This window comes from Rhea pennata, chromosome 1 (genome assembly GCF_028389875.1).
Source record: "Rhea pennata isolate bPtePen1 chromosome 1, bPtePen1.pri, whole genome shotgun sequence".
NCBI classification, from domain to species: Eukaryota; Metazoa; Chordata; class Aves; order Rheiformes; family Rheidae; genus Rhea; species Rhea pennata.
The window spans coordinates 733,737-761,137 of NC_084663.1; the positions used below are offsets into that span (position 1 = coordinate 733,737).

The 27,401-nt window shown below is 66.5% G+C and overlaps 4 protein-coding genes across 10 annotated transcripts; 3 read left to right on the forward strand and 1 right to left on the reverse strand.

Moving 5' to 3' along the window:
• On the forward strand, positions 1–2,629 carry CIMAP1B (ciliary microtubule associated protein 1B). Its single transcript, XM_062591149.1, has 5 exons — positions 1–109; positions 867–1,070; positions 1,174–1,275; positions 1,362–1,483; positions 2,408–2,629. The coding sequence occupies exons 1-5, from the start codon at positions 1–3 to the stop codon at positions 2,627–2,629; spliced, it is 759 nt and encodes a 252-aa protein (XP_062447133.1).
• A 1,756-nt stretch (positions 2,630–4,385) lies between these two features.
• On the forward strand, positions 4,386–10,927 carry TYMP (thymidine phosphorylase). The gene is made up of 9 exons (XM_062578908.1): positions 4,386–4,509; positions 5,236–5,438; positions 6,206–6,304; positions 6,416–6,545; positions 6,625–6,743; positions 6,838–7,000; positions 8,224–8,454; positions 10,157–10,297; positions 10,785–10,927. The coding sequence occupies exons 1-9, from the start codon at positions 4,386–4,388 to the stop codon at positions 10,925–10,927; spliced, it is 1,353 nt and encodes a 450-aa protein (XP_062434892.1).
• A 1,629-nt stretch (positions 10,928–12,556) lies between these two features.
• LOC134142135 (protein SCO2 homolog, mitochondrial) lies at positions 12,557–13,254 on the forward strand (the record flags this gene model as incomplete). The annotated part of the gene is made up of 1 exon (XM_062578919.1): positions 12,557–13,254. A coding segment is annotated over one exon (657 nt), but the record flags the coding sequence as incomplete, so codon positions are not given.
• A 387-nt stretch (positions 13,255–13,641) lies between these two features.
• Positions 13,642–27,333, reverse strand: NCAPH2 (non-SMC condensin II complex subunit H2). 7 transcript variants are annotated; one of them, XM_062591691.1, is made up of 21 exons: positions 27,272–27,333; positions 25,547–25,801; positions 24,942–25,043; positions 24,406–24,461; positions 22,857–22,932; positions 21,922–21,996; positions 21,516–21,595; positions 20,798–20,952; positions 20,174–20,257; positions 19,906–20,015; positions 19,693–19,764; positions 19,388–19,454; positions 18,532–18,639; positions 16,871–16,924; positions 16,049–16,119; positions 15,667–15,763; positions 15,151–15,216; positions 14,794–14,846; positions 14,425–14,526; positions 13,980–14,129; positions 13,642–13,877 (listed from the first exon to the last, which is right to left on the reverse strand). In XM_062591691.1, the coding sequence occupies exons 2-21, from the start codon at positions 25,652–25,654 to the stop codon at positions 13,740–13,742; spliced, it is 1,824 nt and encodes a 607-aa protein (XP_062447675.1). In that variant the 5' UTR covers positions 25,655–25,801; positions 27,272–27,333; the 3' UTR covers positions 13,642–13,739. The 7 variants fall into 7 exon arrangements, with proteins under 7 accessions (XP_062447675.1, XP_062447594.1, XP_062447260.1 ...); XM_062591610.1 differs by having other exon boundaries at positions 13,642–14,129; positions 21,922–21,993; XM_062591276.1 differs by having other exon boundaries at positions 13,642–14,129.
• Between the last annotated feature and the right edge of the window lie 68 nt (positions 27,334–27,401).

A 27,401-nucleotide genomic window follows, 5' to 3' on the forward strand; every position in this document is an offset into this window, starting at 1 on the left:
ATGTCGGCTGAGGCCTGGGTGGGGACCTGGAGGCCCCACCGGCCCCGGGGGCCCATCGCCGCCCTCTACACCAGCCCTGGGCCCAAGTACCAGCTCCCCACCAACGTAGGTGAGCGTGGCATGGTGCTGCCAGCAGCGCGAGGCTGGAGCTGAGGAGCTGCCAGGGCAGCGGGACAGAGCTGGTGGGATGAAGCCATCAGGGTGGTGGGATGGAGCTGTGGGGCCCAGGATGCAGCCATGGGGTGGTGGGATGGAGCTGTAGGGTGGTGAGATGGAGCTGTAGGGTGGTAGAATGGAACTGTGAGGTGGTGAGATGGAGCCATGGGGTGGTGGGATGGAGCCATGGGGTGGTGGGATGGAGCTGTAGGGTGGTAGGATGGAACTGTGTGGTGGTGAGATGGAGCTATAGGGTGGCAAGATGGAGCTGTAGGGTGATGAGAGAGAGGTGTGGGGTGGTGGGATGGAGCTGTAGGGTGGTAGGATGGAACTGTGGGGTGGTGGGATGGAGCCGTGGGGTGGTGGGATGGAGCCATAGGGTGGTGGGATGGAACCATGGGGTGGTGAGATGGAGCTGTAGGGTGGTGGGATGGAGCTGTAGGGTGGTGAGAGAGAGGTGTGCGGTGGTGGGATGGAGCTGTAGGGTGGTGGGATGGAACTGTGGGGTGGTGGGGTGGAGCCATGGGGTGGTGGGATGGAACCATGGGGTGGTGAGATGGAGCTGTGGGCTGCTGGGATGGAGCCATTGCTCTGCGGGTCACGGGATGGAGCAGTGGCGGGGGGGACGGAGCCGTGGGGTGGTGGGATGGAGCTGCGGGGTGGCGGGACGGAGCCGTGGGGTGGTGGGACAGAGCTGCGGGGTCCCGCAGGCTACCGGCTGCACGACCCGAGCCGCCGGCGGGCGCCCGCCTACAGCCTGGGGGTACGCGCGGGGCGGCCGGCGGCCGGCTGCTCGCCGGGGCCGGCGCACCTGGTGCCGGCGGGCTGCACGGCGCGCGGCCGCAGCGCCGGGCCCGCCTGCTCCGTCCTGGGCCGCCCGCGCGACCCGCCGCCCTTCCGCACCCCGGCGCCAGGTGAGCCCCGCGGGCGGGGGGCGGCCCCACGGCGGCGGCGGGGGGGGCCCCGCGGCCGCCCCCCGCCCCCCGGCCCGCTCCCACCGGCCGCCCCCCGCCGCAGGCCGCTACCGCCCGGAGATGGCGGCGAGGTGGACGCTGCCCTCGGCCCCCGCCTGCTCCCTGGGCTCCCGCACCAGGGGCTTCGCCGGCGACCAGACGCCCGGTAGGGCTGCGGGGAGGGGGGAGGCCGGGCCGGGGGGCCGGGCCAGGGGGCGGCCGCGCCCCGCTGAGCCCCCCCGCGCCCCCCAGGCCCCGCCGCCTACGGGCTGCCCCCCATGCTGGGCCCCCGCGTGGTGGGCAAGGCCTCGGCGCCCAACTTCTCCATGCTGGGCCGCAGCGCCGCCGGCAGCTTCTACGCCGACCTCAGCAAGGTGAGCGCCGCGGGCGCCCGTGGGGTGGGCGGGGGCGCCCACGGAGGTGGCCATGGGGCGGCGGGGGATGCCCACGGAGGTGGCCATGGGGCGGGGGGGGATGCCCATGGAGGTGGCCATGGGGTGGTGGGGGATGCCCACGGAGGTGGTCATGGGGTGGCGGAGGATGCCCATGGAGGTGGCCATGGGGCAGGCGGGGATGCCCACGGAGGTGGCCATGGGGCGGCGGGGGATGCTCACAGAGGTGGCCATGGGGCGGGCGGGGATGCCCATGGAGGTGGCCATGGGGTGGTGGGGGATGCTCACGGAGGTGGCCATGGGGCGGGCGGGGATGCCCATGGAGGTGGTCATGGGGTGGCGGAGGATGCCCATGGAGGTGGCCATGGGGTGGTGGGGGATGCTCATGGAGGTGGCCTTGGGGCGGTCAGGGGGAAGCCATGGAGCAGCTATGGGGTAGCCATGGGACAACCAGGGGCTGGCCATGGGGAGGCCATGGGGTGCCATGAAGGGGCCATGGAGTAGCCATGGGGCAACCAGGAGACAGGCATGGGGTGGCCATGGGGCAGCTGTAGGAGGGCCATGGGGCAGCTATAAGGCAGCTGATGGGTGCCATGGGGCAGCCGAGGGGGGCAGCCATGAGGCAACCATGGGGCAGCTGGTGAGTGCCGTTGGGCAGCCAGGGGGCAGCTAAGGGGTGGCTATAGGGCAGCTGGCGGGTGGCCATGGAGCAGCCATGGGGTGGCCATGGGGCAGCTTGGTGCGGGGCAGCAGGGAATGGCCATGGGGTGGCCACTGGGCAGCCAGGGGATAGCCGGGGGGTGGCGGGGGGGTCGCCATAGAGAAGCCATGGGGCAGCTGGGGGGCAGCCACGCGGAGGCCAGGGGGCACCCGCGGGGCGGCGGCTCCTCACCGCGGCGCCCGCAGACGCCGGGACCCTGCAGCTACCGGGTGGTGGAGGCGGACGTGTACAAGCGGCGGGCGCCGCGGTTCAGCATGCTGGCGCGCAACGCGCCCCCGGGCGACGGCACGCGCGAGCCCGGCCCCGGCGCCTACAGCCCGCGGTGGCCGGGGCGGCCGCGCGGCGTCACCTTCGGCGTCCGCCACTCCGACTACCTGGCGCCGCTGCTCGCCGAGCCGCCGGAGTAGGGGCCGCCGCCGCGCAACACGACGCTTCGAAGCAGCACGACTCCGAGCGCTGTGCGCCGCGGTGCGCCGGGCGGGAGCGCGGCGGGGGCGCCCGCCGTGCCGCGCGGAGCGGGGGCCGTGGGGCGCACCCCCGCACGTCCCCGTGCGCCGGGAGCGGGGGCCGTGGGGCGCACCCCCGCACGTGCCCGTGCGCCGGGAGCGGGGGCCGTGGGGCGCATCCCCGCACGTCCCCGTGCGCCGGGAGCGGGGGCCGTGGGGCGCACCCCAGCACGTCCCCGTGCGCCGGGAGCGGGGGCCGTGGGGCGCATCCCCGCACGTCCCCGTGCGCGCGGAGCGGGGGCCGTGGGGCGCATCCCCGCACGTCCCCGTGCGCCGGGAGGGGGGGCCGTGGGGCGCATCCCCGCACGTCCCCGTGCATCGGGAGCGGCGGCCGTGGGGCGCATCCCCACATCCCGCTGCACCGGGAGCGGTGGCCATGGGGCGCATCCCTGCACGTTCCCCTGCACCGGGAGGGGGGGCCGTGGGGCGCATCCCCGCACGTCCCCGTGCGCCGGGAGGGGGGGCCATGGGGCGCACCCCCGCACGTGCCCGTGCGCCGGGAGGGGGGGCCGTGGGGCGCACCCCCGCACGTGCCCGTGCGCCGGGAGGGGGGGCCGTGGGGCGCATCCCCGCACGTCCCCGTGCACCGGGAGCGGGGGCCGTGGGGCGCATCCCCACACGTGCCCGTGCGCCGGGAGGGGGGGCCGTGGGGCACATCCCCGCACATTCCCCTGCACCGGGAGCGGCGGCTGTGGGGCGCATCCCCACACGTCCCCGTGCGCCGGGAGGGGGGGCCGTGGGGCGCATCCTCGCACATTCCCCTGCACCGGGAGCGGCGGCCGTGGGGCGCACCCCCGCACGTCCCCGTGCATCGGGAGCAGGGGCCGTGGGGCGCACCCCCGCACGTCCCCGTGCGCCGGGAGGGGGGGCCGTGGGGCGCACCCCCGCACGTCCCCGTGCATCGGGAGCGGCGGCCGTGGGGCGCACCCCCGCACGTCCCCGTGCGCCGGGAGCAGCAGCCGTGGGGCGCATCCCCACACGTCCCCGTGCGCGCGGAGCGGGGGCCGTGGGGCGCATCCCCGCACGTCCCCGTGCGCGCGGAGGGGGGGGCCGTGGGGCACATCCCCACACGTCCCCGTGCATCGGGAGCGGGGGCCGTGGGGCGCATCCCCGCACGTCCCCGTGCGCCAAGAGGGGGGGCCGTGGGGCACATCCCCGCACATTCCCCTGCACCGGGAGCGGTGGCCATGGGGCACATCCCCACACGTCCCCGTGCATCGGGAGCGGCGGCCGTGGGGCGCATCCCCACATCCCGCTGCACCGGGAGCGGTGGCCATGGGGCACATCCCCCCACATCCCGCTGCACCGGGAGCGGTGGCCATGGGGCGCATCCCCACACGTGCCCGTGCACCGGGAGCGGTGGCCGTGGGGCGTCCCCACATGTCCCCGCACTGGGAGCGGTGGCCCTAGAGCGTCCCCGCACGTCCCTGCATGGGGAGCGGCGGCCGTGGGGCGCACCCCCGCACGCCCCAGGAGCCGCCAGGGAGCCCTCGGCCGGCGGCACCGAGGTCACCAGCCAGGGCAGACGGGCCGAGCGGGGCGGCGGGGCGGGCGCTGGGCACTGGCCGTGGAGGCTGCTCCCCGCCGCGGGGCAGAGTCCGGCCGCCGGCGCCGCCTCCGGGACGGTGCCCGGCGCGAGTGCGGCTGCGGCGGGGCCATGGCCGAGGGCTCCATCCCGGCGCTGATCCGGAAGAAGCGGGACGGCGAGCGGCTGCAGGACGAGGAGATCGAGAGCTTCGTGCGGGGCGTCACCGCCGGCACCGTGCAGGAGGGCCAGATCGGTGCGGGGGGGACGCGGCGTGGGGGGCCGCGGCCGGGACCCGGTGGCACCACAGGGATGTGGGGCACAGCGGGGACCCGGTGGCACCACAGGGATGTGGGGCATGGCGGAGGCAGGGATGTGGGGCACGCGGGGACGTGGCGGGGACGTGGCACGGCAGGACACGGTGGGGCAGGGCTGAGGGACAGGCAAGGGGACGTGCAAGGGGACATGGGGGGCTGGGGCCCGGCCTGGGGGCACAGCTGAGGACTGCGCAGGGGCCGGGGGGGGGCAGAGCCGGGGGTCGGGCTGGCTCGACGTGGGGGTCACAGCCGGGGGTGCAGCGAGAGGGCCCTGCCGGACCCCCAGGCCGGCTGTCCCAGGGCTGCCGGACCGGGGGGCTGCAGGGGGCGCTGTGGGGCATTGGGGCCCCTGCCATGGGGCGTGAGGTGATGGGGACCCCGCCATGGGTTGCAGGGCGATGGGGACCGCTCTGTGGGGCGCGTGGCAATGCGGCCCGCGCTGCGGAGCGCAGGGCGACGGGGACCCTGCGGTGGGGCACGGGGTGATGGGGATCCTGCTGCGGAGCGCGGGGTGCTGGGCGCCTCGCCGTGGGGCGACGGGGACCCCACTGCAGGGCGCACGGTGACGGGCACCCTGCCATGGGGCACGGGGCGCAGGCGGCGCGCCGTGGGGCACGCGGCGGGGCGGGCCCCGCGGCGGGTGCCCCACGGCGCGCGGCCCGCAGGCGCCATGCTGATGGCCATCCGGCTGCGGGGCATGGACGCGGCGGAGACGCTGGCGCTGGCGCGGGCCATGGCGGCCTCGGGGCGGGCGCTGGCGTGGCCGGAGGGCTGGCGCGGGCGCCTCGTGGACAAGCACTCCACGGGCGGCGTGGGCGACAAGGTCAGCCTGGCGCTGGCCCCCGCGCTGGCCGCCTGCGGCTGCAAGGTGGGCGCGACCCCGACGTCCCCGCGCGTCCTGACAGCGCGTGCCCTCCCAGCGGGTCCCCAGGGTCCGGGCGGTCCCCGTGGATTCCGGCAGTCCCGACGGGTCCCAATGGATCCTGTGCGTCCCAGCAGGTCCCAGCGGGTCCCCATGGTCCAGGTGGTCCCTGTGGATCCCAGCAAACCTGGCACGTCCCAATGGATCCTGTGGGTCCCAGCAGGTCCCCAAGGTCCAGGTGGTCCCCATAGATCCTGGCAAACCTGGCAGGTCCCGGTAGATCTTTTGGGTCCCAGCAGGTCCCAGGGGGTCCCTGTGGTCCAGGTGGTCCCAGTGGATCCTGGCAGATCCCAGTGGACCCAGCAGATCCCAGTGGTCCCGGTGGTCCCTGTGGATCCCATCAAGTCGACAGATCCAGCGGATCCCAGAGGGTCCCAGCAAGTCACAGTGGGTCCCAAAGCTCCAGGTGGTCCCAATGGACCCTGGTACATCTCAGCAGACCCAGCGGGTCCCAGCAGTCCCAGAGGATCTCAGCAGATCCAGCAGATTCCAATGGATCTGGTGGGTCCCAGTGGATCCTGGCAGTCCTGTCAGATCCAGCTGGTCCCTCGAGATCCCAGTGGATCCAGTGGGTCTCAGCAGTCCCAGTAGATCCCAGCAGTCCTAGCAGTGTGCCCCAGCACTCCCCAGCGGATCCAGTGGATCGCAGCAGATCCCAGAGGATCCAGCGGGTGCCGCCGACAGCCCCGGCAGCCCGCAGTGCTCTGCCGCAGGTGCCCATGATCAGCGGGCGCGGGCTGGGCCACACGGGCGGCACGTTGGACAAGCTGGAGGCCATCCCGGGCTTCAGCGCCGCCCAGAGCCCCGAGCAGGTGAGCGCGGCGCCCGCCGGCCCGGCCCGGCCCGGCCCGGCACGGCTCGGCTCGGCACGGCCCGGCTCGGCTCGGCACGCGGCGCCCGCCCAATAGCTCGCCCCGCTGCAGATGCGCCGCATCCTGGAGCAAGCGGGCTGCTGCATCGTGGGGCAGAGCGAGGAGCTGGCGCCCGCCGACCGGGTGCTCTACGCCCTGCGGGACGTCACCGCCACCGTGGACAGCCAACCGCTCGTCACGGGTGCGGGGCCGGGCCGGGCCGGGCCGGGCCGCGGGCGCCCGCAGCGCCCCGGCGAGCCCCAGCCCTGCCCGTGCCGCAGCCTCCATCCTGAGCAAGAAGGCGGCGGAGAAGGTCTCGGCGCTGGTGGTGGACGTCAAGTTCGGGAGCGCCGCGCTGTTCCCCACGCTGGAGAGCGCGCGGCAGCTGGCGCAGAGCCTGGTGAGCGGGGCGGGCGCGGGGCCGGGGCCGCGCGTGGCGCCGGGGCCGCGCGTGGGGCCGGGGCCGCGCGCTGCCCGCCCCGCCGTGCCCGCAGGTGGCCGTGGGCGGCCGGCTGGGCATCCGCACGGCGGCCGCGCTGAGCCGCATGGACGCGCCGCTCGGCCGCTGCGTGGGCAGCTCGCTGGAGGTGCTCGAGGCGCTGCAGTGCCTGGAGGGCCGCGGCCCCGCCGACCTGCGCGAGCTCGTCACCGCCCTGGGTCCGCACGGCCCCGCCGCGGCCCCTCCCAGCCCCACGCGCAGCCACGCGCCCCCTCCCAGCCCCGTATGCGGCCGTGGGTCCCCGGCCAGCCCCAGCCCCGTATCGGCCACGATTCCCTCCCAGCCCCATACACGGCCATGGGTCCCCACCCCAGCCCCAGCCGTGGGTCCCCTGCCAGCCCCATACACAGCCATGGGTCCCCTGCCAGCCCCAGATGCGGCCGTGGGTCCCCTGCCAGCCCCATACACAGCCACGGGTCCCCATCCCAGCCCCAGATGCAGCCGTGGGTCCCCTGCCAGCCCCATACACAGCCACGGGTCCCCATCCCAGCCCTAGATGCAGCCGTGGGTCCCTTGCCAGCCCCATACATGGCCATGGGTCCCTTCCCAGCCCCAGATGCGGCCGTGGGTCCCCTGCCAGCCCCATACACAGCCACGGGTCCCCATCCCAGCCCCAGATGCAGCCATGGGTCCCCTGCCAGCCCCATACACAGCCACGGGTCCCCATCCCAGCCCCAGATGCGGCCATGGGTCCCCTGCCAGCCCCATACACAGCCACGGGTCCCCATCCCAGCCCCAGATGCAGCCATGGGTCCCCTGCCAGCCCCATACACAGCCACGGGTCCCCATCCCAGCCCCATACACAGCCATGGGTCCCCTGCCAGCCCCATACATGGCCACGGGTCCCTTCCCAGCCCCAGATGCAGCCATGGGTCCATGCCAGCCCCAGCCCCATACGCAGCTGTGGGTCCCCTGCCAGCTCCAGCTCCAGCCCCAGATGTGGCCGTCGGTTCCCTCCCAGCCCCATACACAGCTGTGGGCCCCCTGCCCACCCCAGACGCTCTCATGGGTCCCCTGCCAGCCCCATACACGGCCACGGGTCCCCATCCCAACCCCAGATGCGGCCGTGGGTCCCCTGCCAGCCCCATACACAGCCATGGGTCCCTGTCCCAGCCCCAGCTGTGGCCGTGGACCCCCTCCCCGCCCCAGCCCCATACGTGGCCATGGGTCCCCAGCCCAGCCCCAGCCCCAGCTGCGGCCGCGGACCCCCTCCCCTCCCCAGCCCCATACGTGGCCATGGGTCCCCAGCCCAGCCCCAGCCCCAGCTGCGGCCGCGGACCCCCTCCCCTCCCCGCCCCAGCCCCAGCCCCACGCGCGGCCGCGGCGCCCCGCCAGCCCCCGCCGCGGGATCGGGCGCGCAGGGCCCGACGGGCGCCCGCAGGCGGGCTGCTGCTGTGGCAGTGCGGGGCGGCGCCGTCGGCGGCGCGGGGCGCGGGGCGCCTGGCGCGGGCGCTGGACGACGGCTCGGCCCTGCGCGCCTTCGAGGCCATGCTGGGGGCGCAGGGGGTGCCCCCCGCCTCCGCCCGCCTCCTCTGCGCCGGCTCCGCCGCCCAGCGCCGCCGCCTCCTCGGCCAGGCCGCCACGCGCCAGGACCTGCCCGCGCCCCGCGCAGGTCAGCCGGGCCGGACCCGGCCCACGTCCCCGGCCCGCGGCCCACATCCGTCCCTGCCCCCCCGTCCCACGTCCCACGGCCCGCGCCCGTCCCTGCCCCCCTGTCCCACCTCCGGACCCCGTCCCGTGTCCCGCGGCCGTCCCTGCCCCCCCCGTCCCACGTCCCGCGCCCGTCCCTGCCCCCCCGTCCCTCCTCCGGACCCCGTCCCGCACCCGTCCCTGCCCCCCGTCCCACCTCCGGACCCCGTCCCGCGTCCTGCACCCGTCCCTGCCCCCCCGTCTCTCCTCCGGACCCCGTCCCGCGTCCCGCACCCGTCCCTGCCCCCCCGTCCCACCTCCAGACCCCGTCCCGCACCCGTCCCTGCCCCCCCGGCCCTCCTCCGGACCCCGTCCCGCGTCCCGCGCCCGTCCCTGCCCCCCCGTCCCTCCTCCGGACCCCGTCCCGCGTCCCGCACCCGTCCCTGCCCGCCCGTCCCTCCTCCGGACCCCGTCCCACGTCCCGCACCCGTCTCTGCCCCCCCCCGTCCCTCCTCCGGACCCCGTCCCACGTCCCGCACCCGTCTCTGCCCGCCCCGTCCCTCCTCCGGACCCCGTCCCACGTCCGTCCCTGCCCCCCCGTCCCACCTCCGGACCCCGTCCCGCGTCCCGCACCCATCTCTGCCCCCCGTCCCACCTCCGGACCCCGTCCTGCGTCCCGCGCCCGTCCCTGCCCCCCTGTCCCTCCTCCGGACCCCGTCCCGTGTCCCGCGCCCGTCCCTGCCCGCCCCGTCCCACCTCCGGACCCCGTCCCACATCCCGCACCCGTCCCTGCCCCCCCGTCCCTCCTCCGGACCCCGTCCCACGTCCCACACCCGTCCCTGCCCCCCGTCCCACCTCCGGACCACGTCCCGCGGCCCGCGCCCGTCCCTGCCCCCCCGTCCCACCTCTGGACCCCGTCCCGCGTCCCGCACCCGTCCCTGCCCCCCGTCTCTCCTCCGGACCCCGTCCCGCGTCCCGCGCCCGTCCCTGCCCGCCCCGTCCCTCCTCCGGACCCCGTCCCGCGTCCCGCACCCATCTCTGCCCCCCCCGTCCCTCCTCCGGACCCCGTCCCGCATCTGGACCCCACCCCACGTCCCACATCTGTCCCTGCCTGCCCCGGCCCTGCTCGCCCGATCCCACCTACAGACCCCACCCGGCTTACGGACCTTGTCCCGCATCCAGATCCTGTCCCGCACCCAGACCCCATCCCACCTCCCAACCCCACCCCACATCCAGACCCCATCCCTGCCCACCCTACCCCACCTACAGACCCCGTCCCACATCCGGCATCCAGACCCCATTCCTGCCCACCCGGACCCTCCTACAGACTCTGCCCCACATCCAGACCCCATCCCACGTCCCGACCCTGTCCCAAGTCCGCGTGCTCGGGTCCCCACCCCAAACACCCCCATGTCCATGTCCTCCCCCCACGCGTGGGGCTGCCCCATCCCCACATGCCCCAGGCCCTGCACTGCCCCTGCCCCACATACACCCCACATACCCCGCCCCGTGCCCAGGGCTGCCCCACACCCGTGTGTCCCAGGCCGTGTGCTCTCAGCCCCGTGCCCGTCCCAGGGCCGGCGGTTGCCCGTTCCCCAGCACCCCGGGGTCCCTCCCCGCCCCATCCCCCCCCGCGCCAGCCCCCCGCGCCAGCCCCCGTGCAAGCGGCAGCGCGCCCCGGGCAGGCACAGTGCAGCAGGTGGAAGCGCTGCCACTGGCCCGGGTGCTGCACGAGCTGGGTGCCGGGCGGACCCGGGTGGGCGACACCATCAACCCCCGTGTGGGCGCCGAGCTGCTGGTGTCTGTGGGGCAGCGTCTGCAGCCAGGTCAGGGGCCTGGCGGAGGGCAGGGGCCAGGTCGGGCTGTCGGGATGCTGTGGGGCCCAGGTGCGGTGCTGGGTGGAGGCCATGGGGGGGCACTGAAGCCCAGCTTGGGGGCTGTCACGGCCCACGCAGGGGGCTGCGAGGGGGGCAAGGGGGGCCGTCAGGGGCTGTGGGACTCAGGCAGGGAGCTGTCAGGTGCCGTCGGGTGCTGCAGGGCCCCGGTGGGGGCCGTGGGGAGGCTGCTGGGTGCCATGGGGTCCACGTAGGGGGCTGTGGCGGGGCTGTGGCAAGCCATGGGGGCTGGGCGGGGGGCTGGGCAGGGGGCTGTGGGGTGCCATGGGGCCTGGGTCAGGGCCGTGGAACCCAGATGGGGGCCACGGGCAGCCCTGGGGCCCCGGTGGGGGCCTGGCCGGACGCCGTGGGGGGCTGTGGGACCTGGGTGGGGGCGTGCGGTGCCGCGGGGCTGCGGCATCAGCCCCGGCCGCCGCAGGCCAGCCCTGGCTGCGGGTGCACCACGATGGCGCGGAGCTGGGCGCCGCGCAGCGCCAGGCCCTGCAGGCCGCCCTGGCGCTCTGCGAGGACGAGCCCTTCGAGCCGGGCCCCCGCGTCGCCGAGCTCGTCCTGCCGCGCTGAGGCGCCCGGCCCGGCCCGGCCCGGCCCGGCCCGGCGGCGGCAGCGGCGGGGCCGCCCCGGGCCTGGCAATAAACCCGCCGCCACCCGCCAGCGCCGCCATCTCGCCTCCTCCGCGGGGTCGCGTCGGGTCGCGACCTCCCGCCGCCGGGGTCGGGGTCGGGGTCGGGGGTCGGGGTCGGGTCGGCGCCCCCCGGCGGCGGCGTTGGGATGCTCCGGGGCGTTGCAGTGCGCATGCGCGAGGCGCCGCCCGCGGGACGGGCGCAGTGCGCAAGCGCGGGAGCGCGGCCGCCGCTGCGGGCGGGGCAGTGCGCGTGCGCGGAGCCGCCGCCGGTGGGGGGGGTGCAAGGCGCATGCGCCTGCCTCGCCGCCGCCGCCGCCGCCGCGCGTGCGCAGAGCGCGCCCCGCCCCCGCGGGGCACTTCCGGGTCGCGGTGCGCGCGGAGCCGCGGCGCGGGGAGCCGCGGCCGGACGTGGGGCGAAGGTCAGCGGGGTCAGAGGGCAGCGGCGGGGCGGGGGGTGAAGGTCGCCACAGGCGCAGGGGCGACGCGAGGGGGTCAGAGGGCACCAGGAGCTACACGGCCGGAGGTCAAAGGGCGCCTGGAGGGGCAGGAGCGAGGGTCAAGGGGCACCAAGCAGGGCGGGGGGCGAAGGGCAGCGGGGTGGGGTCGGACAGGGGTCAAGGGGCGTCGGGAGTTGAGGGCCGGGGTTCAAGGGACAAGGGTCGAGGGGTGAGGGTCGAGGGGGCAGAGGTCAAGGAGCATCAGGAGATGAGAGGATGGGAGCTGAGGGGGCAGGGGTCAAGGGTCACCAGGGGGCGAGGGAGCAGGGGCTGGGGGTGCGGAGGGGGCAGAGAGCAGGGGACACCGGGGTCGAGGTGTCGGGGGTCAAGGGTGACCAGGGGGTGAGGGAGCAGGGGCTGGGGGTGCGGAGGGGGCAGAGAGCAGGGGACACCGGGGTCGAGGTGTCGGGGGTCAAGGGTCACCAGGGGGTGAGGGAGCAGGGGCTGGGGGTGCGGAGGGGGCAGAGAGCAGGGGACACCGGGGTCGAGGTGTCGGGGGTCAAGGGTCACCAGGGGGTGAAGGAGCAGGGGCTGGGGGTGCGGAGGGGGCAGAGAGCAGGGGACACCGGGGTCGAGGTGTCGGGGGTCAAGGGTCACCAGGGGGCGAGGGAGCAGGGGCTGGGGGTGCCGCGGGGGGCAGAGAGCAGGGGACACCGGGGTCGAGGTGTCGGGGGTCAAGGGTGACCAGGGGGTGAGGGAGCAGGGGCTGGGGGTGCCGCGGGGGCAGAGAGCAGGGGACACCGGGGTCGAGGTGTCGGGGGTCGAGGGGCACCAGGGGGCGAGGGAGCAGGGGCTGGGGGTGCCGCGGGGGGCAGAGAGCAGGGGACACCGGGGTCGAGGTGTCGGGGGTCGCGGGGCGGCAGCGGTCGAGGGGCCGGGGCCGGCAGGGCCGCGGGGCGGCCGCGTCGCGCCGTGCCGCAGCCGTCGCCTCTCCGCAGCCTGGCCATGGCCCGGGCCCTGCTGTGCGGGCGCTGCCTGCTGCCTCGCAGCCCCGGCCGGGGGCTCTGGGGCGCCCCGGGGCTGCCACCGGGGCCGCCGCGCCGCGGGGCCGCCCCGCGGGGCCTGTCCGGCGCCGCCGGCGCGGGGCGGCTGCCGCTGGGGCGGCGGCTGCTGGTGGCGGCGGGCGTCGGGGGCGCGGCGCTGGCCGGCTGGCTCTACCTGCGCGCCCAGAAGGAGCAGCAACGGAAGCTGCGGCGGCTGCGGGAGCTGAAGAAGCTGTCGATCGGGCAGGGCGACTTCCAGCTGCTGGACCACACGGGGCGGCCCCGCACCAAGGCCGACTTCCTGGGGCAGTGGGTGCTGCTCTACTTCGGCTTCACCCACTGCCCCGACATCTGCCCCGACGAGCTGGAGAAGCTGAGCCGCGTGGTGGAGCTGTTGGACCAGGACCCGGCCCTGCCCCGCGTCCAGCCCCTCTTCGTCACCGTGGACCCCGAACGGGACGACGTGGCGGCGGTGGCCCGCTACGTGCGGGACTTCCACCCGCGGCTGCTGGGGCTGACGGGCAGCCCCGAGCAGGTGCGGGAGGCAGGCAAGGCCTACCGCGTCTACTACAGCGCCGGCCCCAAGGACGAGGACGACGACTACATCGTGGACCACACCGTCATCATCTACCTGCTCAGCCCCGACGGGCTCTTCATGGACTACTACAACCGCAGCAAGACGGACACCAAGATTGCCCAGAGCGTCCGGCGCCACATGGAGACCTACGAGTCCCTCTTCAGCTGAACGCCGGCTGGCGCGAGGGCAATAAAGGTTCCTGCTGGGCAGTCCTGGCGCCCCTGTGTCCTGCGGGCCGCGATGGGGGCAGCCGGCCCGGGCCAGGTCCAGCGTGGGGCAGCAGGGAGCATCCCTGGGGCAGACTGGAGCTCCCGGCCCTGCTGGGGAAGGAGGGTGGCTGCCCAGCCCCAGGGAAAGGCGCTTTTCCCCCGGGACAGGGCTCCGTGTGGGGACGACTCGTTCAGGCTCCTGCCCGCAGCAGGCTGGGGTGCTTGGAGGGTGCCGGGCGCTGTAACGTTGCGCTGCCCCAGGGACACGGGCGCAGCTCGGGGAGAGGCAGGGATCGTGCCCGCGTACTCAGCTCCGCCGGGAGTAAACCCTCGCTGCAGCCCTCCCGTCCCCGTGACACAAGCAGCTGTACCAAAAGTCACTGGGGTTTTATTGCTGCAGCCGCGCACGGGGCCGAGGGCCGGAGCGAGGGGGGCTGTACAGAACGGGGCGTATGTACAGGGCGAGGCGGGCCGGGCCAGCGCGCTCACTCGGCCACGGAGGGGGCCTTGTAGGTGTGGAACCGCTCGTGCGCGCGCTCCTGCGTGAGGAGCCGGAGCCGCGCGGTGTCCACCGCCTCCTCCAGGCCCGGCTGCTGGGAGATCTCCACCGTGTAGTCGTTGGCCTGGGGGCAGGGAGCAGCGGGTAAGGGTGGGCTGCGCGGGGGCCGCCAGCCCTCGCCGGGGCAGGGCAGGGCTCGGGCGCCCGCCGCCCCCTCTGCACTCACCAGCTGCAGCGAGGCCAGCATGTACCGGCACACCTCGAAGTCGGGCTTGCCGGCCACCAGGCTGGCGAAGGAGCGCCACTCGCCCACGCCGCTGAAGCAGGACACCAGCTGGTCCCCGTAGCGGTGGATATCGAAGGTGGCTCGCTCCTCCTGCGAGGAAGAGTGGGGTCAGGCAGGGCCTCGGGCTTCCCGCGCGCGTCCCGGGTCAGGGAGCGTCCCAGGGCGCGGGAGCGCGGCGGGAGCGCGGCACCCCTGCGGCCGCCGCGCGCGAGGGCACCGGCACGAGCGCAGCACCAGGGCGCAGACGCTGCAGCCCCGTGGCCCGGCCCAGCGGGGTGCAGGGCCCAGTGCTCCCCGCAGTTTCGGTCCCTGTGGGCTCAAGCCCATCTGTCCCCCTGCCCCGCGGCAGCCGCCTGCGCAGAGGACAGGGGAGGCCACGACGTACCTGCTCCTGCAGCAGCGGCCCCATCTTCTCCTCCCACTCCCGGACGTGCCGGGACAGCACCGTCTCCTGCGCGTACTTCTGGGAGTTGGCGATGAACAGCTCCTGCGGGTGGGGAGGGCCACAGGGAACAAGAGCCACCAGCACTCGCAGCGCGCTCGGCTCCCGAGTCCGGCACGCGCGGCCCCGCCAAGCCCCCTCCCCAGAGCGGCACTTCCCAGCCCGAGCACTGCGCCAGCGGCCGCGGCGGCGGCTCCCCGAGCGGGCACGCTGCCGCCCTCCCGCCCCGGCCGGGGGCAGGCCCCGCCGAGGCGCCGGCCCGTGCCGCTGCAGAATGCCCGTGCCAGAGCGAGCTGCGGCATGGCTACGTACCACGTTCCTCCTCACCAGCTCCTCGTAGCTCGGCGAGTCCAAGTCGCAGGGGCCTGCAAGAGGGCAAAGTGTCACCAGGAGTCACCGCGCAGCCTGCCCCATCCCACCCAGCCACTCCAAGGGGGGAAAGGGGGATGCTCCCGCAGGGGTGCTTGTGCCCCGGGCTGGACACCGCTCCGGCAGGGACACAGGGGCCGTCCCGCGGGGCAGGACATGCTGGGGGGCTCACAGCACCCATCAGTTGCTCAGGACGCACCACAGCCTTCGGTTCACACCGTGTCCTGGCTGCGGCACCGAGGCTGCACGGCTTGAGCTGTGAGAAGAGGGCTTGTCCCACGTCCCCCATGAGCACCTTACCCACGGCTCCTTCAACCAGCTCCTCTGGGGCCTCGAGCTGGATATCTTCGTGCTCCCCAAAGTCACCTGCCAAGACGAAGAGACCCTGCTCAGGACCCCCAAAACGCTCCCAGGTTCGCCCCACACCAGCTGGCTCCGGCACAGCCCCAGCTGCGAGCCAGGCAGCACAGTGCACAGGTTCCTGCTGCTGCTCCAGGTCTGGCCCCATCTCAAGAGTCAGCAGTCACAAGGGGTCTGGCAGCCGCAAGCGCTGGGGCAGCAGGGCAGGACAGAGGGCCAGGCCTGCCGGGAAACAGGACAGGAGGGGACCCCTGCAGCTCGCTGGCAAGGATCTGGCCCAGCCGAGTCGATGAGTGCAAATGGCCCAACAGTGCTCACAGATCGACCTCCTCCAGCGGAGCCAGAAGCCACTTCGTGGAGCAGGCGTCACCCGCCCAGGGACGGCAGGGCTGCGAGAAGGGCCCGAAGGCCGGACAGGGTGAGGTGCTGGCCTCGCCCCGCAGTTTCCGGAAATACCTGCTCCTTCATCACAGCTGTCCCCACGTTCCTCTTCCAGCACATTCAGCTCCTCCTCAGCCCCCGCTGCCAGCTTGTGCTGTGCTAGCAGCGGCTCCTGGAAGAAGAGCGTCCCTGAGCACCCCAGCCATCCGCCCCCGTCACCAGGGCTCGCAGCGCGGCTCCCCGCGAGAGGCCTCGCTGGGTTTGCAGCACAACAGTTCCTGGGGAGCAGTGCTGGTGGGGGCAGTGCTGGGGCAGGAGCCCCCCGCTCCTCGGGTGCCCTGTCTGCCCCTGCGCGCAGGCGGGCAGAACTCCAGCTCGGCTAAGCACGCCCATGGCCAGACGAGCTCCCCCCTCGCATCCGCCTCCCCACCGTGCCCCGGCACCGCCGCGTCCTCACCATTCTCTGCTGCAGCTTCCTCTGCGCAGCAAACCGCTCCTTCAGCTGCTTCCAGTACAGCACCTCCAGATCTGCACAGACGCGGGGTTTGCACAGGCCACGCAAGCGCTTCACTGCTTCCCCACACCCCTTCACAAGGTATTGCCTTGCTGTGAGGTTTTCTCCTCCAAATCTGGCAACCCACAGTGAAGTTTCCCACCCTGACTCTCTGAGATTGTCAGTGTGCCTCCCTGGGTTCCCTTCTCACGGCTTTGGTGCTACAGGCCTCTGTGGACCCCTGCCCTTCCTTCTGCGTCACATCACCGCTGTAGAGACAAGCCAGGAGTTCCCCAGCTTCACCCTGTCTTTAAGTACAGGACAGGTTTTGGAGTGAAAACAAGCAAGGCTTAATTTAGTAAGATTTACAGTCTTCTTTTTAAAAGACAAATAGCTGCAAAATTAGCAACCACAGGTTAGGAGAATTAGAACATAAAATGTCATCCTCATCCATCTAGAACAGCAGCATTCTTGGCTAGTGGTTTCTATGCTCTCTGCCTTACTCTCCCCTGGCACAGCCTTGCCGCAGAGGATCTGGGTTTTGCACCCTGTAGGGTGTCCCCTTCCCTCCTGGTCTCCATTTCCCAGTGACACCAACTAAGCTTCCTCCTTCCGTTCAGTGCACCAGGAGGGTGCACAGTACAAGGCACAGGATCAGACACTTTTGCCTTCGCCCAGATACCCATTTCACACTCTCACGGGGGAGGCAATGACAGCCACAGTTTGGAAGGAGAGGGATGAAATGAAATTCTGTTTCTCAGACGCACACCACTACATCCTGCTCACCAGCAAATGTTGGTCCTCTCCTCATGGTTCTTCTGCCATCAGCTACGTTGTTATCTAGGAAAATTAGAGATAACTGCAGTCAGACAGAATCGAAGGTGCCAACCCGATGGCTGCATCTACGAGCTCCTCACTACTGCTTTACAGACAGACACACACATTTTGGCAGCACAGAGATCAGGGCTCAGGCTTGCTCTGGCAATGAGCTTGGCAATGCTGAGCAAACTGCAGGCTCCTGTGTCTTTCCATCTGCACAACAGCAGTAACGGCCTGGCCTCCCTGTGAAGCCCAGCAGGGAGACCACGGAAACATGAGGCTGTGAGCTGCACAAAGGCGAGGGGAGCAGACAGGCACTGTCACCAGTGGGCATCAACCACTTCTGTTACTATAATGCCTGCATAGCATGCAACAGTCCTAAAGAGACTGACAAAGCCACCTCCTTCTCCCCCCAAAAGTTTTCTGTCCATGCCCAAGACAGAAGCCAGTAACTGTTACTAGCAGTGGCCAGGAGCCTAACAGAGCTTGCTTCTGCTGAGAAAAGCACAGCCTCACATTTGGAAAGGGAGCAAGGGACCATAGGATCCTCAGAGAGCCAATGGATCAAGGAGGCCACCTCTGCAATTTGAGAGTGCAGAGCTCCACAGACCTTTCACATTTTCAGTGGAGAAAAGACGCTCAGCTCTCTGCAGTTCTGAGCTTCCCCTCAGAAGGGGACTGATCTTTTCTAGAAGAATAGTTCTTCTAGGCATTGCAAAAGTGCCCAGACCCAAGCCAGGAAGACACAAGCACAACACAGCTGCTGCTATGTGTCTGACAGTAAGAAAGGACATTCAGAACCATGTTCATTTTCCAAAAGCTTCTGTGTCACCAGTTTGAGGAGGAACTCAGAAACATCAGTGTCAGAGGTGCAAAGTCCTATGCTAGAGCCTGCAAGTCAAAACTACAGGTGGGGAGAGGTGACCTGCACATCTTGTGTGCTGGGGCTGACTCAGACAAGAAGATAGCAGTTTAAAAACGTTTGTGCCTGTTAAAATTGCTAAAGATCAGTCAAGTAAGCTCTGCACAACCCAGAGCACCCTAAACCAGCTGCTCAGACCCCTCCTTTTTCCCCTCCAGAAATCTGTCACAGTACAACAAGCAGTACAAAAACCACATTGATTTATATTTAGGCTGCTAAATATTCTCTCAGCTTCCGTTTTAAACATGTTTTGTTATCACAGTAAGTTGGTAGTGGATTTTCCCTGGATTTTCAAAACCTCAGTAACACCCTGGTGACATGCAGAGCTCTGGCCAGGTTATTCTCTTTCAGGTTATTTGCCCCTTTCTCTTAGAAGCAAATACCTTGACTAATGCTAAGTCACAAGCCTGGGTGTAGAGATCTTGAGCTAAGGAAGGTAATTCATACTCCACTCAGCGAATGGGAGAGAACACTCACATCATACGTGTCCTTGAAGGACTCCAGCAAGACCTGAGACCTTGCATCAGAGCAGACACCAGTTGCTGGTGGTAGACTGGGTGTCAGGGTCTAAGGTGAATGCTGAAAAGGGTTCAGCAGGCTCAGAGCAAACATATCGCAGGGTTTGGGCAAGAGCATTTTCTGGCAGAGAAAGATCCTGGGAGAAAACTAGCTGCAGGGTGGCAAAAGCTAAGGCCACTATACTCACAGGTTACAGAGAACCATTTCATGAAGTCCTGAAGCTTTCGTGGTCCTTTCCTTTTCCGCTTGCTACCAGCCACTTCGTCCAGGCCACGTGGCACGACAAAGGGCCTTCCTGAAGCCAGAGAAGGGAGAGATGAGCAGCCCTGAAGGGCTGGGGCTACGCCAGGTCCCAGGAAAGCAGCGCTGGGTGCAGTAGGGTGCTGGGTGCTGCAGGGTGTGGGGAGAATCCCAGGCCTCTGCTCAGACATGAGCAGCTTCAAGGCACAGCGCAGCCATCCCTGAGGGTCCAGAGCGGGGCGATGAGCACAGGCTCTCCCTGCCTCTCCCCAGCCCCTTCTCTGCCAATTACAGGGCTGGGAAAGACTCACTCTGGCTCTGGGGACACTGATGACAAGCTGCTGGGAAACATGGACGAACCCCCCCCCATGTTTCCCCCCCACCTGCCACCCCCCACCCACTGCTCACCCTTCAGCAGAGGGATGTGGGAAGAGCTGTGCTCAGGGGACCAAGGTGGGAAGAACAGAGAAGCTGAACCACGTGGAAGGATCAGCGAAGCACAGCCCCCGGGCTCTGCAACCTGGGCTGTACCTGGTCCCTCTTCTCCTATCCTCTCAGCACTACCACTCCCAGGGGCAGAGGGAAAACAGGGTGGTTACAGGAAGTGCTATGTGCCAGGACAGGGAGACATCTGTGAGTTTTTCAGTCCCAAAACAGGGACTTCCTCTGTCCATCACTGCCCTTCACCAAAGCCTTGTGGCCCCTTACAGCTATATGTCTTCAAGCTGAGCCAAGCCCTCACCATGCAAGCACAGACTAAAGCCCAGGAAGCAGCCACTCTTCCCCAACCCCACCTCAAATACCTTTCTTAAATGGCTTGTCTTCAGAATCACCAAATGGGTCAAGGCTTTGCCAGGGATCCAGCATTTCCTGGTGGAGGAAGGAAACACAGATGAGCACTGTGCCTGGGCAAGCTCCCACCCACCCTGCTCCAGCTGATGATCTCTGCAGCACCCCTGGGTGGGCGCGCAGAAGCAGCTATGTGGCTCAGCAGATCACTCCACGATCTGCACCAGCACAGTGGGGAGGGCAGGGCAATCCTGCAGCAGCTTCCCACAGCATCTGGGTCTTGCTCATGTCCACACAGACTCAGAGGGGTTCCTCCTACCTTAATGTGGGCTTTGGGGTCCTCAGCAGCGGCTCGGTCCCGCAGCACGTACCCTTTTGCCTGGGGTGCACTCTAGCAGGCACAGAACAAGACAGTTAGTTTCCTGCAGCATCTGCCAAGAGCCCAAACAGCAAAGCACAGGGCAGCAAGGCTTTGGTGGCGTGGGGAGCACGGCAGCTGCACTGCCTCCACCGAGCCCCTGCCCAGCCCTACCCTCTGCGGCTCAATGTGTTCGTCAACGGCTGGAGTCATTTCCACGTTGTCCTCTGGGGCCACAGGCAAGTCATCGTCACAGTTGTTGTCATCATCTGGTCCTGCAGCACCTGGCAGGAGAACTAACTGATCGACAGCCATAAAGGCCTCTGGGATCTCCCTCTGGGATCTCCCTCTTCCACCCCATAAGCCAGCCCCACAAGGCACACGCGCGGGAAGGGCGAATGGCCGGATCTCCCTCCAGCCCCTCCGACCAAGTATATCTCACCTCCGTCTTCAGAGAAGTTCAGCACCGGGATGGGTGCCCCACAAGTGCTGAGACGCGTGGGCTCCTTCCCATCACCGAGAGCACCTACCAAAATCAGAGAGACGAGATGCTGCCAACATCCCCAGCCAGGCCCTCACTATTTTCTGCTCACAGGAGTCTCATCTGCCAGCACCAACATGCAACAGCCACCGTTCACAACTGCACCTTCCCACCAAGCCCACAAAGGCTGACTGCCACAGGCAGCCTCCAGTGCACACACAAACCGCAGAAGGGGCGGCTGCAAGCATCAGCCCAGGCACTGCAACAAGGACTGCTCGGCTGCTCTTCCAGGCAGTGCCCTGTCTCGCCCAGTGTCTCGTCTCCCCCATGCCCATGATCTCCTGGTGAGGACTTCCTGCTGTTCTGGCAGCCAGTGCATTTTTGCTGAAGGCAGAGCAGCAGAGGGAGGGCAGAGACATGCCCCTCCTTCACAAGGAGCTCGGCTGTTTCAGAGGTAGGGCCTCCCTCGAAGCAGAAGGCTAGCAAAGCATCCCATTGGTGCCGCAGGCCACTCAGTGTTACTGCCTTTTGGCTGATCCTCAGACCAGCCCTGGCAGCTCCACAGAGCTCACCCCAACTCCATACCTACTGCTCTGTCGGGATTCCCTTCGTGGCGCCTTTCCTGCAAGAAGCACGTGGGAGAAAGGCCTGCCAGCTCCAGCATGAAGGCTCCAGTGGCATGAGGGGTGCATGTGTTCATCCGGAAATCCTTCCTGCTGGCTAAGATCTCCCCCTTCCGGCTAGGAGCAAAGAATCCGTTAGGGGATCCCCCCTCCGACAAGGATCTGCCCTGTCTTGCTGGGAACCCAGGTTCACGGGCAACTGGCCTGCCTCAGGAGCATGCAGGTTTTGCCTGCGAATAGAAGAGGGGCTGCCCGCAAAAGTTGGGAGGAAGTTTGAGAGAGGAATATGGGAGCCCAGCTGAAGTGTCCCCAAAACCAAAGGGCCCTTCCTGCTCCAGCATCAACCACAGCACTCCTGCCAGCTTTTCTCGCGCTTGTCTGGCACAGAGAAGTCCAGACCAGATTTCCCTTCGCAGCCTCTGGGCTCCTCCCTCCCCCTGGGGTTACTCCCCTGCCCTGCCTTCACTAACTGCAGTTCCCCGGAAGAATCACATGTATCCCAGCTCTCTGGAGCTGTTGGGATTATTCTTCCTTCGTGCTTTAGAGTTTGAGTTAGGAAAGTGCTACTTCCTCTGTTATGGCACAGGGAAAGTCAGACCTTACTCTGACAGCATGCAAAATGCAGTGGCCCAGCTAACCCTGGAGGGCTGCCGGAGGGGCACCGTGGGGCTGGCTTTCACCTGAACAGAGGGTTGTTTCTCTTCTCAGCCTCTTCTGGAGGAACCAAAGCCATCGGCGTCAAGGGAACAATGTCCACAGTCTGCAAAGACAAGACAGCAGAATTGCAGCTGCTATGGCACAAGGCAGGAGGAGGAGCTGCGGCTGCTCCAGGAACAGGCACCCAGGACACTTCTCTGCTGTGTTCCACTTCCTAGGGCTCAGGAAGGGCGACAGCTGGGAGGGCTCTGCTGCTGGCCAGCTGACGCCAGGAAGCAACCTCCACTCGTCCTCTGCGAGTCACTAGCACTGCTCCTTGCAAAGCTTTGCTGGGATGGCAGCTGGCCCCAGGCACCTTTTGGATTCAGCAGAATGCTGAGGAAACGTGATAGAGAGGAGGGGCCAGAAGAGGACAAGAACTTCTCTTACATTGGGCTGATAATCCTTCCTCATGTCCACGCTCGCCTGGCTGGTGTCTCTGATGTCATCCAGGGAAAGGAACTGCTGAGAGAGATCCACACCAGTGAACACCCTGGTAGGTAGGGCTTGGTCTGCTGGGCTGCACTGTCACTCAAGGACCCCAAGACCCTAACAGGGATGGGGTGGGCACAGGGCATTCACACGGCTGCCACTACACAAGCGAAACCTTCAGAGCTACAGCTAATGGAGCTGTACCTTTTGCACTTCTGTACTTGGACAGCAACTAGGTCAGCGTGCACAGGACTCTCAGAAGACAGTACCAGACAGGCAAGAAACTGCCACAGGGGAGGAAAGGGGGCAACGGACAAACCAGTGTGCCCAGCACCATGGAGAGGGCCCACTCCCAGCTCTCTGCTTGGTCCAAGCCAGTGAGCCGCCCGCAAACCCAAAGGATGGAAAGTTGAAGGACAGAAGCCGTGAGATACAGCCTGAACTACGGATTAAGAGACAGAAGGTTAAGCCACAGGCTTGATGGAGCTCCCCAGTTGCTGAACTGGGACCGCCACCACCCAGGAACAAGGGAAAAGGGGCTAACTCCCTTCCAGGAGGGCTGCCACATGGCAAATCACCTCTTTTGTAGGCCAGCACAAGAGCTGCGTGAGAGAAGTTCTTAAGTGCTCTGGCCAAGTCTGGTGGCAGAAGGGGGTGATGTGGGGCTAAATGCCCTCTGCAAGGGAACAGTGGCAGAACAAACACAGCAGATGGTGCCCATAGCGCTGGTCAAAAAGGGGGGATATGCTGTGGGCATCTGACCTCAGCCGCCTACAGCCTGCTTCCAACTTTCACAGCCCAACAGCTGGAAGCAGCTCTGCCTGTGCGCAGAAGCCACTGAGCGCTCCCGGGATGAGGCACAGAGGGCCCATACTCCGCAACGACCGTCTCACCTCTTCTTCCTCAGTCCCAAAGCTTGCATCAGCATCTTTGCCATCCTCCCCTACAGAGCTGGGCTGCTTTTCCCGTCTGAGTCAGGGAGCAAAAATACAAGTGGTCACCAGTCAGGATCTGTCCAGGGCACTGGCCTGACACCAACAAAAGCCACAGAAAAAGCAATGGCAAGTTTCTTCCAACACAACTGTGGGCCATACAGCAACTGATGCAAGAATCTCTCAGCAGAGGCATCCCAAAGCACTACAGCAGATAGTACTGAGAGATTAGAGCATAACTATTTGCTGTTCTGTAGTGACACAATCAGTCCATCCTCCTCATGAAAGGTAGTTAACGTGCCAAGGAAAAAGGTGCAGGTGGCTGGGAAGGAATTAGATTGTGACGGAAGAGGGAATCCAGCCTGCCCAACAAATCCCGTCTTTAATAAACAAGTCCTACCAATTCTAGCTCAGAAGCTCAGTTACCAAGACAAGAAAAAATAATTTACTTCAAGGCAATCACAAGGCATGGGAAGTAATTGTTTGCTACATTTAGAAACCTCTGTCGCAGCTTCATCTTGCTCCAGCCCAAGCAGAGCCTCTTCCTGGTCTTGTGACCTGGCCTTCCCCAACAAGCTATTTGCAAGATTTCTTGTAAGTGGGACTTATGGCTGGGCAAAGGAGAAGAAGGATGGTTCATTCAGGAAACTTGTTTGCATGGCTTGAGCCAAGTACCTATTTGAAGCCATGTGCATCCTGAAAACCTCACCTTTTCTGCAAATATCAGTTTGAGTGCAAACATAACTGCCAGTTTTAAAATGATCTCTCATTAATGGAGAGCCTGTTAAAAACATGGGCCAAGTTGACAAAAGACAAGTTACATGAGAGAGTTTGAAAACTGCAACTAGAACAGTAGTGCCTCAGTTCAGCAGCGAGCAGAAAATCAGTCACAAGCTTCTTTGCCACTGTGGTTGATCTGTGTCAGATTGGGATTTGCTGTGTGGGATGCTGGGGCGCTGTCCTTTCCTTACATAACAACAAAGCAACACAACAACAAAAGAAGATGATGCCACTGGTAAAGCTCTGGGGGAAGAGAATCATCTCAAGCTAAAGCCCTGGACTGAAATTAAGTCCTACCAGGGGCCTTTCATGCTACCAAAAAGAGCCCTTCAGCTTCAAGGATCTTTTTATAGGGCTGAAGACCATCACTGTAGCAGGTTTGTTTGTTTGTTTCTGCTTTAGAGGTGATTGCCTGCAGGAGGAGTGCTCACTAATAGCAGAAGCAAGGTTCAGAGCTGGAGCAGAGTCGGGGACTCGGTCTCCACAGGGTCTCTCTGGAGATGGTGGCAAGTCACAGCCTCACCCATAAAACAGCCAGCAGTCAGGACAGGGGCCACCAAACCGCAGCAGGAAAGACAGCAGGGAAAAGATAAAGGCCTTACCATGACAAAGAGATCAAGAGCAGACAGGGAGAAGACTTAAGTGTGCACAGCCAAACCAGTGAAGTCGTGCTGGAAGATCACCCCTTAACAAGGGATGTCTCTCCAAAAAAATGGCTATCTTTACTTACTTTTTGTTGGAAATGAAGTCAAGTGCCTGGTAAACTAGAGAATAGAGATATTCCACCTACAAAATAAAGCCCAGATTCTTAGAGAAAAATAGTTCGCAGAAAGACTACTGCAACACATGCCACAATAAACCACAGCCCTCTTCTTACCTCCACCGCAGATAGCTAAAATTCAGTTACTTGATAATCCCATTATTCTCATTACTATTCACGCCATTTTGAGTCTAGGTTTGGGGAAGCAGTTATTTTTGTTTTCCACTCTCCAGAGAAAAAAGTGCTCAACAGCAAAATTCTTGTTTTTTCCAGACTCTTCTGGGCTGCCAATTCCCACATATATAGAAGGGGTGAATTTGGGAATTACAGATTTACACCCTTTCAGATTGGTGACTCATTTTTATGTTTCTTTCAAAATCAAGGGCAACTTCCCAAAGCAGGCTCTGTACAAGCTTCAACCTCAAAAACAACAGCTGAAGGATCACTGAGTAGACAAAGGGGAAGGTCTAAGACCAAGACAGGGCAGATACTCCCAGGTTTCTCACCTTCTTACTGTAAATGCAGGCAGAGCCCTGGATTAACAGAGCTGCTTCTATGAAATTCATAGTGGTTTTGCCGCCATCAAAGGAAATACAGATTTGGTCCAGCTGCAAAACACACAGAAGGAGGAGAACAAAACGCTGACTTGCAGACTGGTTTAGAGGATAGCACAGCAAGAGGAAAAAGTTAAGAGAGAAAAATCATGGCAATATGCCTAATATAGCATTTGAAGGACCAAATGTAGTAAGTAAATGAGCAGAGAGAGAATATGTTCTTCTGCCCCCACTAGCCTGAGGGGAGCTTTTCTATCAGTGATCTTATTTCTCCAGACAAGGCTTTGCTGTGAGGAGCATGGTCCTGGTGCCCCAGGAAAACAGGGGGCACTCAAAGAGGTGGCTGCAAACGCCGTTGGGTGGTGTCCTCGACCTTCAGCCCATCACAAGCCCAGATCAGGGACAACGCGGCTGTGCCGCCCTGCGGGCTGAGGCAGGTGAGGGCTTCAGTGTCGGCACCGCAGCCACGGGTCTGCTGGGGAGGGGAGGACGGACGGACACTCCAGCTGCGCGGGCTTTGCTGCACAAGCCTCTCCACCCCAGAGAGCCTCCCTTACCTCCTCCAGGTACTCGCCGAGCTGGGCAGCCACGTCCACCTCCCAGTTCTTGGTGAGGTCACGGATGGGCTGCAGAAGGTGCAGGAAGCGCGACTCCACGTCCTCCATGGCCACAGATCCCTGGGAAGGCAGAGGTTACAGCCCACTCGGCGGGTGCGCAGACCCACGGGATCACTGAATAACCCGCTTCTGGACGAATGCTCTTCGTAATTCCCAAGACGACGTTTGACGGGTCACTGTTCACTTAGGGCCAGGCTGTTACAAGAACATGAAGTCAACTGATTGTCTTTCAACTTCAGTAGAAATAAATGTTGTAAGTAAACATATCCCACAAAAGCCAGAATAAAACCAGACTAGCACATAAGAACCCTGAAACAGGAAACGAATGTTTTCTTTTATCTCACTGAACACCTATAGGTGAGCCTGAACACAACATCAGCTAGAAAGGCAAACGTAACTTCCAAGCCATTCTCGGACAAACATCCTCAGCAAACACTATTATCCGCAGAGTTTGTCCAGAGCTGCACCCAGGAGGTGCTCGCTGAGCTCACAGACTCCCTGCACAGGACAGCGGGAGAGACAGCGGGAGGACAGCGGGAGATCCCTGACCGGTTTCTGCCCACCCTGATGCCCAAGTGGAACTTCACACACAGGAGCAGCTGCTCCAAAGGCAGCGGAAGCATTCCTGGGAGCAGTGATTCGTGTGCCAAAGAACCAGCTCCTACAAACTTTTACAGCCCAAACGCAGCAATCCACAGCTAAGGGCAGGCTGCAGCACCTCTCTGGGCCCTCCAGCAGGCCTTGTGTGAGGCGGTGCACGCAAACCCCCCGCGGCTGGGTCCGACCAAGCAGCATCGTCAGGAAACGCGTTCCTTCCAGAGGAACATCCCAGACCTCCGCTCCCGCGTCCACAAGAGCGGACGTAAACTGTACTCCCCAGGTACGACCGCCAGCAACGCACGGGTGACCCCCGCAGCGGCACAGAGAACGGGACCACTCAACGTTTCCTCTTCCGCCGCAGCTAGGCCAAGGAAACGCAGCTGTGAACAGGGCAGTGACAAGCTGTGGGCGCAGGGCCGGGGAGACAGGCCCCCCGCCCCGACACCCCCTGACCCCAGCCCCGAGCCCCCCGTGACCTTGGCCTCAGGGACACTGCTCATGGCCCCCATGACCCCGACCCCCGTGGCCCCGACCCCCGTGGCCCCGACCCCACGACCCCCAGTCTCAGGGATGCCGTTCGTGGCCCCTGTGACCCCTGACCCCAAGACGCCCCTCACGGCCACCCGTGACCCTGACTCCTGACCCCGGGGGGCTGCTGATGCCCCTGTGACCCTCGACCACCCTCACCCGGGGGGGGGGTCCCGGGCAGCACCACCCTCACCTTGGTAGGGGGGGTCCCGGGCAGTACCACCCTCACCCGGGGGGGGGTCCCGGGCAGCCCCACCCTCACCTTGGAGGGGTCCCGGGCAGTACCACTTTCACCCGGGGGGGGTCCCGGGCAGTATCACCTTCACCTTGAGGGGGTCCCGGGCAGCCGCACACTCACCTTGGTGGGGGGGTCCCGGGCAGTACCACTTTCACCCGGGGGGGGTCCCGGGCAGCCCCACCCTCACCTTGGTGGGGGGGGTGTCCTGGGCAGCCGCACACTCACCTTGGGGGGGGTCCTGGGCAGTACCACCTTCACCTTGGTGGGGGGGGGGTTGTCCCGGGCAGCCGCACACTCACCCGGGGGGTCCCGGCCGGCCCCGCGCTCCCCCGGCGGCCGCTCCCCTCAGCGCCGCTCGGCCCCGCTCCCCGCCGCCATTTCGCGCTTCCCGCGCGCAGTGACGCCGCGCGCGCTGACGTCAGCACGCTC

Bases quoted from the DNA above. Each gene is read 5' to 3' on its own strand.
- CIMAP1B (XM_062591149.1), top strand. From the start codon at position 1: ATGTCGGCTGAGGCCTGGGTGGGGACCTGGAGGCCCCACCGGCCCCGG. The intron at 110-866 runs GTGAGCGTGGCA...GGGGTCCCGCAG, and splicing joins CCAGCTCCCCACCAACGTAG to GCTACCGGCTGCACGACCCG. The intron at 1,071-1,173 runs GTGAGCCCCGCG...CCCCCGCCGCAG, and splicing joins CTTCCGCACCCCGGCGCCAG to GCCGCTACCGCCCGGAGATG.
- TYMP (XM_062578908.1), top strand. From the start codon at position 4,386: ATGGCCGAGGGCTCCATCCCGGCGCTGATCCGGAAGAAGCGGGACGGC. The intron at 5,439-6,205 runs GTGGGCGCGACC...GCTCTGCCGCAG, and splicing joins TGGCCGCCTGCGGCTGCAAG to GTGCCCATGATCAGCGGGCG. The intron at 6,305-6,415 runs GTGAGCGCGGCG...GCCCCGCTGCAG, and splicing joins CCGCCCAGAGCCCCGAGCAG to ATGCGCCGCATCCTGGAGCA.
- NCAPH2 (XM_062591276.1), bottom strand. From the start codon at position 25,654: ATGGAGGACGTGGAGTCGCGCTTCCTGCACCTTCTGCAGCCCATCCGT. The intron at 22,933-24,405 runs GTAAGTAAAGAT...TCCCTGACTCAG, and splicing joins GACTTCATTTCCAACAAAAA to ACGGGAAAAGCAGCCCAGCT. The intron at 20,258-20,797 runs GTATGGAGTTGG...TGATTTTGGTAG, and splicing joins GAATCCCGACAGAGCAGTAG to GTGCTCTCGGTGATGGGAAG.